Consider the following 14,081-nt stretch of genomic DNA (forward strand, 5'->3'; position numbering starts at 1 on the left):
GAATAAAACTGTCTTGTTTTTCTATTTTTATCTCCAATAGTTTGCACATAATTGGCCCTTAATACTTCATTCATTTATTCACTCAAACAGCATCCAGACTGAGGGAGATCTAATCCTACTGCGCTTGTGCACTAGTCAGAAGAGACTTAGCACACTTTTGAGGATTATTAACAAAGTATGTCCTGAAGACCTCAGCTAGCAGCCTTCTAGTAATGGAATTACAAAGAGAAGTTGAAAAATGTTTAGCCTAAAAAAAATTCCAGAACAAGATAGCAATATTTACATATTTTTAGGGCCATCCTAGGGGAAAGAGTTAAGATTTATTCCAAGAGCTTTAGAAGACAGAATTAGGATCAATGAGTAAAAGTTGCATGAATGGAGATTTTGGCTCATTAGAAGGAAAAATATATACTTGAATGAGCTTATATTGCAACAAGTTCCATAACCCTGTAGCTAGCTGTTTGAGTAGACCCTACATGACTATGAGTGACAGCCTTATTCAACAATGTCTTATATTTAAAGTTGAACAGCATACCTCTAAAAATGATTTGATTATAATCCCCTACAAAAATGTAAACCACAAAACGTCATGAACTAGTTCATTTTGGCTTTGAACATGACCTCAACATCTCTAAAAAAATTTTTTTTACTTTCATTCTTAACTCCTTATATGTTTCTGGTAGTAATTTTACTTGTCTAGTCTCTACTGAGAGGCAGCTTGGAAGTGAATAAAGCACCAACTGCTGACAGGAAGACCCAAGTTCAAGACCTGCCCAAGTTATGTAATTTAGCCTTTCTGTGTTTCAGCCAACTCTGAGACTGTAAGTAGCAGAATGGTTTATGAGATGCATTAGATGGGAGTCGCCTATCCCACTGAACTCATAGGTCCAAAAACTGTGTGTATAATGATTGAACTTTTGGAAGGAAAATGTTAACTTCATGTGATTAAAATTTCAATATTTCAAATAGATTTCTTTCTTTGGACTATGTATAACTTTAGTATCTCAGGATAATTAAAATGAGTTAGGAAACATGTTTTAACCAATTTTAAAAAAAACAAGTACCACTTAAGTAAATTTTCTCAACAATGGTAAAAATAATATTTAATTTTCTAACAAAACACATTATAAAATAACTTCCTTAAGTTGCAATATTATTCTGTTTAATTTGATGTCATCTTTCAAGATTAAAGGTTGTGTTGAAGAGCCCATTATTAATCATGGAGAACACGCAACAGTTGTGGAAGAATAAAGAAAATTTAAGGAGACCAAGGAAGTTGTCTTTATTTATACAGCTATTCTATGGGAAAGGTTTGATTCTTATGCTGAGGGCTCCAGAAGACAGAATTAAAGTCATTGGGTAGAAATCCAAGATAAAGAAAAATAAGCTGGAAGATGAAATACAAAAAAGATATGTGTAGGTTTTTGAAACATGGTACTAGAAAGTGCCCAAAGCAGAGACAACAAGAAGAGACTCCATATGTTTATCCACATATTTATATTATTTCTTAATCCAACTGGTGATCATTAGCATCATGCATCAATGTTCATGTGCACACAAAATACAAGTTATATGCTAGAAATACAAAGGGTTGCATTCGTCCCACCAAAGCCAAAGGAGTTGGTTAATCCAATGCGTCTTTTTCCTGATTTCCATTCCTGAGCTGTCAGTGGGACATAATTGAGGTCAAACTCGGGTTCCAAGCAGTCCAAGTTGAGGGTGGGTGGCAGTGTTCCATGGTAACAAGCCAGGGCAGTAAAAGCAGCTTCCGCTGCTCCAGCTGCTCCTAACAAATGTCCTGTTGCTCCCTTGGTGGAAGACATTGCAAGGGAATGAGCGTGCTCTTTAAAGAGTTGTTTGACGGCCTTATTTTCAGCAGCATCTCCTAGAGGTGTGGAAGTCGCATGGGCGTTGACATAGGATACATCTTCAGGAGAGATGCCTGCGTTTTTAATTGCAGCAGCCATACATCTAAGGAAGAAAGACATTTCATTAGGTAAATTGTCAAGAATAAATGTCCTCTGTCTGGACCAATACTTTTATTAGTAACACAAAATACACATCTATTTAGCAATATTTTTAGAGAAGATAAATTTGATTAGAAACTTAACTTATTTTTAATATGTATGGCAAGATTCCTTCATATTGATTTTCTAAAATCTTCCTACACATTTATTCAGAGAATTAGATTTAACAATCCTTAATAAACTATGAGTGGCAAGTACCATGGGGCATAGGGAGCTGGCCTTGGGGTAAGGTGGGCTTCATGTGTCTAAATCAGACAGGCTAGGTGACTCTGAACAAGTCATTTAGCCTCCAGTCCTCTGAGCAGCTTTAAGGCTATCAGTTGAAATGCATTTCCTCATTTGCATTAGTAGCGGAAATTTACATACCATAAATTCTCTATATACCTATGAAATTAAAGGCCTCGTCTGAAATATATACATATATATGTGTATGTATGTATATGTATATATATATATACACACACACATATATATATACATACACACACATCATATGTGTAAAACACATGTATGATCTTAAGCACAATACTTTTCTCAGTTTCCTAATTTGTAAATGAAGGGATTGTACTTAATGCTCTCTGAGGTCTCTTCCAGTCCATGAAACTATGTTCTAACTAAATTAAATTTGCATGTTTTCCCGGGGAGAAGTCCTCGGGACTAGGAGAAAGGGTGAGGAGAGAAGAAATAACAATTGCCTATAATGAGCTCAGCACTGAACAGAGCACCCCATCTTTATCTTCATCCAAGTTATTGATAGAATCATTAAAAACAAGTCAGGTCCAAGCACACATCTATGGGGTACTCCACTAGGGGCCTCCTGTCCCATTGATACTGAGCTATTAACAACTACCCTGAATCCTGGGAGGCATAATCTGCACGAATGGAGAGAACACCCAGAGCATGGAGATCAGTGGGGGCTTCAAAGCCTTCATTTTTGGTCACTAGATAATCTGGCTCATAGATTGCATGCTACCAAATAACTTTTGAAAACTATCTTCACTGAAGACAGTAATTTTCAAAAGCTGAAAAGTAAATTTATTAAGTTATGAAATTACTAATTTACTAAAAACAAAGCTATGCTAATATTTTAAAATGTCTGTTGCAAAGAATATTATATGTCGCTTTCCCTTAATATTCCAAGTATATTTTCTAATTTTTTTTTTTAACAATCAGCCAACTATTAACAGCTAGTACCACCTGTTTAGCACCTTCTGAATTGGGGGCCCCTCAAACCCAGGCTAAGAAGGCTGATGAGAAGAGAAAGGGGGTGATTTGAAATATAATAAAACATAATGAAATTTTTCCGATGCCCCAATCCAGCAGGCCAAAAACAACTTCTCCACCAGCCTGACATCATATATAAAATTCCTAACCTTAATATTTACTACTTCAAAGTCTCGGAGACAATGCAATATCAAGGATTCTTTTATTTAAATCACATGTTATCTATCTACTCTGGCACTGAAAGAGCTCAGACCTGTAAACATGGAGCAGAAAACAATTAGCTGTGATGGAATGGAGAGGTAAGAACAGGAGGCCCTATCTGGAGTCTTTGGGCACTAGAGGGGGTGGGCGCTGAAGAATAAATCAGTTTAACGTTGAGGAACAAAGGTGAAAAGCTCTACCTTACAGCCCCTGCTCCTTCTGGATCGGGGGCTGTTATGTGGCCGGCGTCCCCAGAGAGTCCATAGCCCAGAATTTCCGCATATATCCTGGCGCCCCTCTGAACAGCGTGTTCGTACTCCTCCAGCACCAGGACGGCCGCTCCCTCTCCCATCACAAAGCCATCCCTCTTGGGATGGAACGGGCGGCAGGCCACCTTGGGATCGGAGTTTGTGCTCAGAGCCCGAGCCCTGGAAAATCCGGCCAGAGACAAGGAGCTGATGCAGGCGTCTGTTCCTCCGGCCACCATCACGTCCGCATCTCCATGTGCTATAAATCTAAAAGAATCGCCCACAGCGTGTGCGCCTGTGGTGCAGGCAGTTGACACGGCATGATTGGGGCCCTGAAGGTTGTAGCGGATGCTGACTTGACCCGCTGCCATGTTAACCAGGATCTTGGGGACAAAGAAGGGGCTGACTTTATTGTAGCCTCTTGTCTGAAACATCATGGCTGTGTCGGAAATCACTTCCAGGGGAACCATCCCCATACCAATAGCCACCCCAGCAATCCTGTGATCGGCTTCTGTCTGAGGGTGCCAGCCAGAATCTCGGATCGCCAATTCCGCCGCTCCGATGGCCAAGATGGTGGGATAGGACATGGTTCTAGCCTCCGATCTGGACACGAAGTTTTCTTCGTTAAAATGGCCTTCCACAGCCCCTTTGGGCACATAGGCGGCAACTCTGCACGGGATATTCTTGTACTCTTCACCCTGCAGTGAAACAATGCCGCAGTGCCCCTGGATGAGGCGATCCCACACTAACTGGGTTCCAACCCCGAGAGGAGTGACTAATCCAATACCAGTGATCACAACTCGACGTCGCCTTTTGGTCGGAGGCCCAGAACACAAAAACCGCGGCTTGCTCCTAATTAGCCACGGCAGTAATCTGGAGGGTGGAATGCCACCATGTGCCACTTTCATTGCCATGCTGGGCAACATGGTGGAGATGGGAACATGAGATGCTCACTCCTGAAACAGACCAGAACAAAGCTATGAAGCAGCCGCTCTTCTGAAGCCGGGTTGCAATTACTTCTGTAATCAAGGAGCAGCTTTGGGTGAATTGCTAAAGGAACCTCACAGAGAACCTTTCTTCAAAAACCACCTTTATGAGTTTAATTCATTTATTACAGCATTTCTGAAAAATTCATGCATCCTGGGCTGAAAAAGTTACCTAGGGTGCTCTGGGAGATTAAGCCCAAGGTCACTAGCTAAAATGGATCAGAGGCTGGATTTGAATACAAGTCTGCAATCCATTACATGGATATATATTACAGCATTATGGTATAGTTTACAGAGGGTTAGCTTTACAGTAGGAGTTTCTAACCTGGGGTCCAAGAACTATTAAAAAATATCTTCATAACATTTCAATATAATTACTTTGTTATCTTATACATGTACATGACTCTAGAAGATTGAGAAAAACTTTGAGCAACTGTCTCACTTAAATCCAATTTATGCTCAAATCTAAAAACATACCATTTTACCTTGACCCCAACATAGGGACATCATCTTGGTGCTTTTCAACAACTGATATACTTAAAGTCTTCTAGATTTGTATATGTTTAACATATAGTGGATTACTTGCCATCTAGGGGAGAGGGTGGGAGGAAGGGATGGCGAATATAATTGAAACACAAGGTTTTGCAAGGGTGAATATTGAAAACTATGCATGTGTTTGAATAATAATAATAAATTATTAAATAAATTAGTTGTTTTTTTTTTTTTTAATCTTCTAAGAACAGGATCCAGGGCTTCACCAAAATGCTAAGAGGGATTATGACACACACAAAAAAGTTAAATAAAACGCCGCCTGTCAGGAAGAGGCCTCCTTTGGTACATAGTATGTCAGTGCCCATAAGCATGCTATTTACCTTTGATCCACTAAGCAATTTTCTAAAATGACCTCTTGAGTCTTTTCTAACCCCTAATCTAAAATCCTATTGCTCTCTGTACTTTGCCAGTTTGCAAGCGTGTAAAGTAGGAAGTTGCTCAAACCAAGAAAATTATAAATAAGAACTGGAAAAAATGGTTATAAATGACGTTTACCAGCTTGTCAACCCTTTGAAATCTCATGCACACATTGTGTGTCTGACGGAGCACCTGCACTTTGCAGGCACTGAAACATCAGAGGCTCCACCTCTTACAACTCCTCGGAGAGATCATCTCTACCAGAAGCTTTCTGGATGCTCTCTAGGTGTTACTACGCATTTACTTTGCATTTATTTAATCAGGGAAGGCATTTCTTATTTTTAATGATGCAGGGAACTGCCAAGTGAGGAAATCCCTTCTAGGGTAAGTCCGCACGTTCTGCAGCTTATGGTCCTTAGAGAAAGCCCCCGAAGGATGTCTCCTGAGTCTTCCTGGCTCAGTTCCACCCTGGAGTTTGGGGATGCTTAACAGCGCAAATTAATCATTATGGTTAAGAACATGCGTTACTTCATTTGAGCCTTAGGTCCAGGTCCAATGGGTAGCTTTGTACCATTTTATAAACGAGTAAACTGAGGCTTAGAGGCTGACTCCGCTCAGTGATATTGGCAACATCTATTTCATTTTGCAAAGGAGAAAGCTGGGGCCGATGGGAGTCATACGGACATAGATTCCTAGCTGGAGGGGGCCACGTCATCTTGTACTTCAACTTCCTCGTCTGACAGGTGGGGAAACTGAGGCACCGAGAAGACTGACTCTCCTCGGTTCCCCAGCAGAAAAAATCAGGGATTTAAAAACCTGCTTAACCCGAGGGCTGCCCGAGGATATTCGGGCCAAAGCCGGGTCGCAGCAAGCTCTCCCACAGACAAAGAAGACCACGCCTGTTGAAAAGGAACCCCGACTAAGGTCAGAGAGGTGGGACCTGGTTGGTGACGTCACGTCCCGCCCGCTTTGGCTTGGCGCCTGCGCAAAGGAAGCGAGGGCTTTCAGCGCCTGCGCAGAAGAGACAAAAGCTCTCGACGGCTGCGCGGAGGAGGCGAAGGCTCTGCGTCTGCGTGGCCTAGTAGACGGCTGCTGGGATCCTGTTCCCGTGGTTAGGCCGCCTATGTGGGGCTCGCCTTTGGGCCGAGGCGGAAGGATTTGGGGAAGCGACGATTACAGGGTCGCCTCCATTAAGGAGAAAGGGAGAGAGGGAAGCCCTAGGGCCACTGCTCCTGGTACCTGGGTCCGGTCTGGCGCTGCAGTGCAGCCACGTTCCACCTCGTTAGGATGACGCGATACGCAACGTCCCTCCCCCTCTGCCCTTGCTTGATGGAAGGGCGGGGGCGGGGCTTTGCCCTCCAGTTTTCCCTTTCCCCACCTCCTTTCTCCGGGCTCCGAGCCTGCGTCTCGGAACCGGAAGCGTCGAGTGAGCTGACGTCATACACTCCTGCGCCAGGAGTGCGCGTGCGCGTGCTGCGGCCCAGTCAGACGCTGCCTTGTAGGCTCGGGTGATGGGAGTGTCATGTGCTGCAACACTCCCCCATATATATATATATTTTTTAAATACAATAGCTCTTAAATATAATTATACTCGATAACATTCATCCAAGTCTGGAAGCATTAATTGGACAGTTTAGAGGACACGGAGAACAACATTATTTTACAAACTGAGGCACACAAGGTTTAGGAAGTTGCCCAAAGCAGCCAGAATTTGAACCCAGGCCTACTGATTGCGGATTTGGTAGCTCCAAGCTGTATATTACTACGTTTCGTCCGTGTAGGGCCTCCGGTACTACTTTGACAAAGGTCAACAGGTCCAACCTCCTAATGCCGGTCGCTCCGGAACAAACAGGCCTTGGCCTGTTAATGGTTTTATTGTAGTGATTTTAAGAGCTGCAAGTTCGGGTGGAGATTTAGTGCTGGGAGAATGTCCCCCAATTTCACTTCCATTTGCATCTGCAAGTGATTTTGCATATATAAACGTGAGGCAGAATTTGAACTCCAGTCCTCCTAGTCCAAAACCATTACACTGACCCTTTTGTTTCTTCTTCCTTTATGACTTCCAGGCCGTACACATGAAGTACAAGAAACACATTTGGAAACCATTACTCTCCTCCACTGGATAATAGAGATAGCAAGTTGTAGAGCCGAGGTTTAAACCTGGGTGTTCTGATTCATGTCTTTACTGTCTCTTCAGAGATCGCTTCGAACTCATTCTTTGAAGTTATTATTATGGATGACCATAAAACTGCTTCTATGAAATAATAATAAATTAGTGCAAAAGGGACAGGTGACAAATTTAGGAAACCTTCAGAAACAGAATTTGTGCCTGGAGGATTTTCCTTCTAGGGTAATTTAGTATATGGGCTTTGATGCTTGGTGTAGCCCCATATTGGTGAGACCCTGCAGTCAATCTGGCGAACAAATTTATTTTAATTTTATGGAACTGGAATTCCATATCAGTAGATACAGAGAAATATATAGAGAAGCCTTTCCAGGTTCATGGGATCTACCAAAGTTCTAATATTTTATTGTTCTAGTCCTTTTTTTGGTTCCACATTTCCTTGATAACAGTTTTTTACGACTATTTCTCAAGCAAAGTTTTGTGGTAAAATGTTGCAATCTTTTCCCTCCTCTCCCCTCCATTTGCTTTCTCTATTCCTCTTTGAGTTGCTTGCAACTTCAATTCTTCAGAGATGTAGTATTCCATGAATTGCATCACAAAACATTACTAGCACTATTACTAGATATTTAAAAAGTGAGCTGTTGTTTTAAGGAAAACACAATGAAACTTCCCAAATGAAACCCAATTCTTTTTCCCACCATTCAATTCTTTTCTGGACCTTCCTTTCCTTAACCCTAAGTAGGACTTGGTAAAAATGCCCTGCTATGTTAATGTAATACTGTTACTGATAGTTTTAAGTTAAAATTCCTGATTATTGCAATGAATAGAGATATTTTACAAGTTATCTCCATAGATGCTACTTCTCTACTAATTACAATCAAGTTGATCTCCCTATTTCCCAAAATACATGTTCCCCAAACTTTTCTTACTCATTCCTCTAACCTAAATGACTGTTATAGTCCCTTTTCTTTCCAATGAAATTTTCTAATCCCATTTATTGCAATTCCCTCTCCTTTTTCTCAATTCATAATCTATACTTACATATGCTTATCTATACTTATGGTACATATTTACTACCTTGTATTATTTCTTAAGTATGGGGAAAGAGCTGATCAGGAAATGCCTAATGAATAGAATTCTACAATCCACTTAATCAAATTATAGGGATCTCATTTTGAGTGACCCTTTTTTGATTTATAAGGGTATTAGACTTTTGAATAGTCTCAGCTGAAGACTGGCAAAGACAAAGAAGTTGTCTCTTGTGGATGGCTCTACTACCTTTTTCCTGCATATTCACTGATGTGGGAATGGAGAGACAGGACTTCACCAATCCCAATTTAATCAGTAAGGAAGACTGTCAGCTCTTAAAAGTCAGTTCTAAAGGACTGAACTCTTTCCCCACCTTCCTCCATAATAATATTTTATTTTTCCAATTGCACATAAAGTAGTTTTCAATATTCACTTTGTAGTATTTTTAGTTCCAATTTTTTTCCTCCTGCCTTTCTTTCCTTCTCCACTCCCCAAGAAAGCAAGCAATCTGATATTGGTTATAATGTATAATACTTTTAAACATATTTCTTTATTTGTCATGTAATGAAAGAAAAACCAGAACAAATGGGAAAACCATGAGAAAAAGCAAACAAAAAAGGTAAAAAATTGTATGCTTTTGATTCTCAGTCTCTGGATACAGATGGCATTTTTCATCCCAAGTCTACAGTAATTGTCTTGGATCACTATTGCTGAGAAGAAATAAATCTATCATAGTCAATTATCACATGATCTTGTTACTGTGTATAATATTTTCCTGGTTTTGTTCACTTCACTAAGCTTCAGTTCATGTAAGTCTCCTCAGACCTCTCTGAAATCATCCTGCTGGTCATTTCTTAAAGAACAATAATATTTCATAACTTATTCAGCCATTCTCCAACTGATAGGCATCCACTCAGCTTCCAGTTTCTTGCCACTACAAAAAAGGCCGCCACAAACATTTTTGTACATGTGGGTCCTTTTCCCCCCTTTGAGATCTCTTTGGGACACAGGCCCAGTAGTGACACTGCTGGGTCAATATGATAGCCCTTTGGGCATAGTTCTAAATTACTCTCTAGATGTCTGGATTAATTCACAACTCTATCAACAATGCATTAGTAAAGGACTCAACTTCTTTTTTAATTTTTTTTTCAAATACATGCAGATAGTTTTCAACATTTACCTTTGTAAAACCCTATGTTCCAAATTTTTTTTGCCTCTTCTCCACTCCCTCCCATAGACAATAAGTAATCTTATTATAGCTTAAACATGTGCAATTCTTCTAAACAAGTACTGAACTCATAAAGAAGTTCTGAGGATTGACTTGTGCCCTTTACCGAACGTATAGGTCAGAAAAGGATACTTTTTTCCTCTAACCCCGATAATCCTGCAGCAGTATCTTGCACAGAAGAACATGGCAACAGGACATGTTTATACACAGCTTGAGAATTCAAGGATGCTCCTTTCTGAGACCAAAATTTTCATGAAAAGAATCTAGAATACAGAGAGGTTCACACTGTCAATTGAGGTCCAGTTACTAAAGAGATGATAGGCTTCAGAGCTGAGAACTAGAGAGGACAGACCTGGAAGGCCTTCTCATTGGTCCTTAACTAGAAGTTTTAGTTTTTTTAGGAGCATAACAGTGCCTGAGCCAAAGCTCAAGTAAACCAGATACTGGAAGCAACTGCCAATGAGCAGAATCAGATGCTCTGCAGGGAACCCAGTTAAGTAGTCCACTTAGCCAAGAGGCCTCAAGCAGCAGCGACACCTGCTAAGCACAGAAGAGGCCTACAGGATCAGAGACTGAAGTGGCTATATAGCACCTTGTTTTATTTTGTCTTAATTCATTTTTAATTTAAATACAAAAAGGCAAAAAAAAAAAAAAATTTCCATGTACACACATGAAAGAATTCTATTTCTCTGGATGCAAATAGTATCTTCTTTTGTAGATTCTTTTTGATTGATTTGAGTATTTACAATAATCAAAATGATTTAGTTCAAAGTTATTCTTAGAACAATATTGCTGTTATAGAGTGCATTCTGCACATTTCACTCTTCATGAAAGTGTCTTTTCTAAAATCAAGTAGCTCATAATTCTTTATATCATAGTAGTATTTTATCACAATCATTCCATTTCACTTGAATTGTTAAATTTTCTGGCATATAATTGGACAAAATAATACTGTATAATTGCTTTAATTTTATCTTAATTAGTTGTATTACTCATTTTTAATACTAGTGGTTTGGTTTTCATTTTTTAAAAATCATATTAACCAATGGGTTATCTTTTTTTTTCATGAAATCAATTCCTAATTTTAGTTATTAATACAATGGTTTTCTTAAACTCAATTATAGATATGTATATGTTCAATTTTATAGACCCTTTTTATATATTCTATTTTATTTCACCTGTAATTTTTAGGTTTTCCAATTCACTGTTTAACTGGAGATTTTTAATTTGTTGTTTTTCTAGTTTTTAAAATTGCATACCAAATTCATTGTTATCTTCTTTCTCCATTTTACTGATGTAAGCACATTTAGAGATATAGATTTTCTTCTGATTACTGCTTTTGCTACATCCCATAGGTTTTGGTATGTTATCTCATTATTGCCATTCTCTTTATTGAAATTATTGATTGTTTCTATAATTTGTTCTCTAACTCATTCTTCAAGATCAAGTTGTTTAGTATCTAATTAGTTTTTAATTTATGGTTCCACGGTCCATTGCATTAATTTTAATTACATCCTGATTGAAAATGATACACTCAATATTCTGTTTTTCTAAAGTTTTTATGCCCTAATATATGGTCATTTTTTTTTTTTTTTGCAAAGGCACCAGTGTCATTGAGAAAAAGCATTTTCTATTCCCATTCAATTCTTTCTAGAAAGCTATTATATCTAGCTTTTCTAAGATTCTCTTTACCTCTTTAAAGCTTTATTTTTTATTAGATTTATCCAATTCTGAGAAGGGAAGGTTAAAGTTCCCCCCTTCTCTCCCCCACACACTATTTCAGTATTATATCTGTTTCTACCTGTAAACTACAGCACATCTCCACATTTCATCAATTTCCCCATTAAGAATATGTATGTTGGCAGGAGAGTGCTTCCAATGCACAAAAGGGAAGAAGGAGGGGAATATTTTGTGTTATTTTATATAATTCTAGTAAATGCTTTTGCATTGAAATAACTATCACATATCTGATTATCCAAACATATTATTGGGCACTTGTGAGTTATATGTTTATTAATATAAACCCTTAGAGCACCTAGAGGCTGATTCACCTTCAGGGGATAAAACCTATAATTGTGAGTTAGGGGTTTGCCTTTATAGTACTACATTTATATTGTCATTTTACTTGTTATTTAATACTATAATTTTGCATATGGATTTTCTGAAATAATGTATTTGAAGATATTTTACAGTTTGAAAATTACAAATATACAATTGTTAGCAGTTATTATGTTTTCTTGTTTTTCTCTTACAATTTTTAAGATTGTAAATTCTTAAAGGGAAAGCATCTCTTATACTTATTTGCATACCCCATAGCACACATATGATTGAACACAGTAGGCATTTGATAAATATTGCATGGTTTCTATGATCCCTTCTAGTTCTAAAAGTGCACAATTCTATTATTTCTTGATTTTGTGAATGATTTCATATAAGTTCAGACTATCATGTGCCACTTAACAGTTTCTGAAGAATTTGTGCCTTCCTGATTTAGTGGTCTCTGATGCAGACTTTAATATTTTAAGTAGACAAAACAGAAGTTAATGAGATTATATAGTAAGTACAAAATTAAATAGTGTGGCAACAAAAGTTCACATGGTATTATTAAAAATTGTTTAGCCAAATGGGCAGAAGACACAAAGTGGAGTTTTTCCACTAATTTAACAATAGTGCCACCATGTGACACTTAAAATGCTATTATCCACTAATAAATATGAAATCTAAAGAAAATTCACAAAAGATCAAGAAATATACAGATACTACAAGAAATATACAGATATTCACTTTGTAGGATTTTTAGTTCCAATTTTTTTTCTCCCTGCCTTCCTTTCCTTCTCCACTTCCTAATAAATCAAGCAATCTGATATAGGCTATAATATATAATACTTTTAAATATTTCCTTATTTGTCATGTAATGAAAGAAAAACCAGAACAAAAGGGAAAACCATGAGAAAAAGCAAACAAAAAAGGTAAAAAATGTATGCTTTGATTCTCATTCAGTCTCCATAGCTCTCTCTCTCTGGATACAGACATCATTTTTCATCCCAAGTCTATAGTAATTGTCTTGAATCATTGTATTGCTGAGAAGAGAGAAGTCTATCATAGTCAATCATCATATGATCTTGTTACTGTGTTTAATGTTTTGCTGGTTCTGCTCACTTCACTCAGCATCAGTTCATATAAGTCTCTTCGGGCCTCTTTAAAATCATCCTGCTGATCATTTCTTACAGAACAATAATATTCCATAACATCCACAATTTATTCATCCATTCTCCAACTGATGGGCATCCACTCATTTTCCAGTTTCTTGCCACTACAAAAAAGGCTGTCACAAACATTTTTGTACACGTGGGTCCATTTCCCTCCTTTGTGATCTCTTTGGGACACAGGCCCAGTAGAGACATTGCTGGGTCAAAGGGTATCCTACTTAGAAATTACAAATCAGATCCAAACTGAAATATTTTTGACAGCTCAGAACAATGATGATTAAAGAAAGATTAGGAAAGAAAGATTCAAATTAATATTTAGATTATTATGACCAACTTTCCTAAGTCTTCATTGAGGCCAGAAGGGGCCTCAATGTGAAACATGAAAACGTGAAAAAGAGGAAAAGAAAGAGGTGAGTTGAAAACAAGAAAGAACAGCTTGATTGCATAAGAAAAAGACCTCTGGATTTGGAATAGGAAGGCTTTGAATCTTCAGATCCTGGTTCTGCCATTTACTGTTTGAGTGGCCTCATGTAGGCCAGTTTTCTGACCTACATTTCTGGGTCAGACCTAGTTTTCTCAGTTGTAAAAAAAAAAAAAAAAAAAAAGTCTTAGACACCCCCCCGCCCCCAACTTTTAAGATTCCTTACAACTCTACACTTGTGATCATAATATCAAGACTCCTTTTCACTAAAAGTCTTAATGGATTTTCAGCTATCTTAAGTGATTTAAACTAGAAGCAATTTAATGCAATTTTTAGAATGAGGAGGAATGGATTAAATAACTTACTGGACAATTCATAGATGAGTTGTTTCCATGGTTTCAAAAATTCCATTTCCACAAGGCAGAGAATTAGAAGGAAAAAGGATTCAGAGAATTGGCTCTAGCCTTCACCCTG

At 38.3% G+C, this 14,081-nt stretch overlaps 1 protein-coding gene across 2 annotated transcripts; it reads right to left on the minus strand.

Annotated features, from left to right (window-relative positions):
- Positions 1–1,257: 1,257 nt before the first annotated feature.
- On the minus strand, positions 1,258–6,983 carry OXSM (3-oxoacyl-ACP synthase, mitochondrial). Of its 2 annotated transcripts, none has more exons than XM_052001324.1 (3): positions 6,835–6,983; positions 3,653–4,656; positions 1,258–1,971 (listed from the first exon to the last, which is right to left on the minus strand). In XM_052001324.1, the coding sequence occupies exons 2-3, from the start codon at positions 4,624–4,626 to the stop codon at positions 1,569–1,571; spliced, it is 1,377 nt and encodes a 458-aa protein (XP_051857284.1). In that variant the 5' UTR covers positions 4,627–4,656; positions 6,835–6,983; the 3' UTR covers positions 1,258–1,568. The 2 variants fall into 2 exon arrangements, with proteins under 2 accessions (XP_051857284.1, XP_051857285.1); XM_052001325.1 differs by lacking the exon at positions 6,835–6,983 and adding an exon at positions 6,536–6,828.
- Positions 6,984–14,081: the final 7,098 nt, after the last annotated feature.

The sequence above is a fragment of the Antechinus flavipes genome, chromosome 5, assembly GCF_016432865.1.
Source record: "Antechinus flavipes isolate AdamAnt ecotype Samford, QLD, Australia chromosome 5, AdamAnt_v2, whole genome shotgun sequence".
NCBI classification, from domain to species: Eukaryota; Metazoa; Chordata; class Mammalia; order Dasyuromorphia; family Dasyuridae; genus Antechinus; species Antechinus flavipes.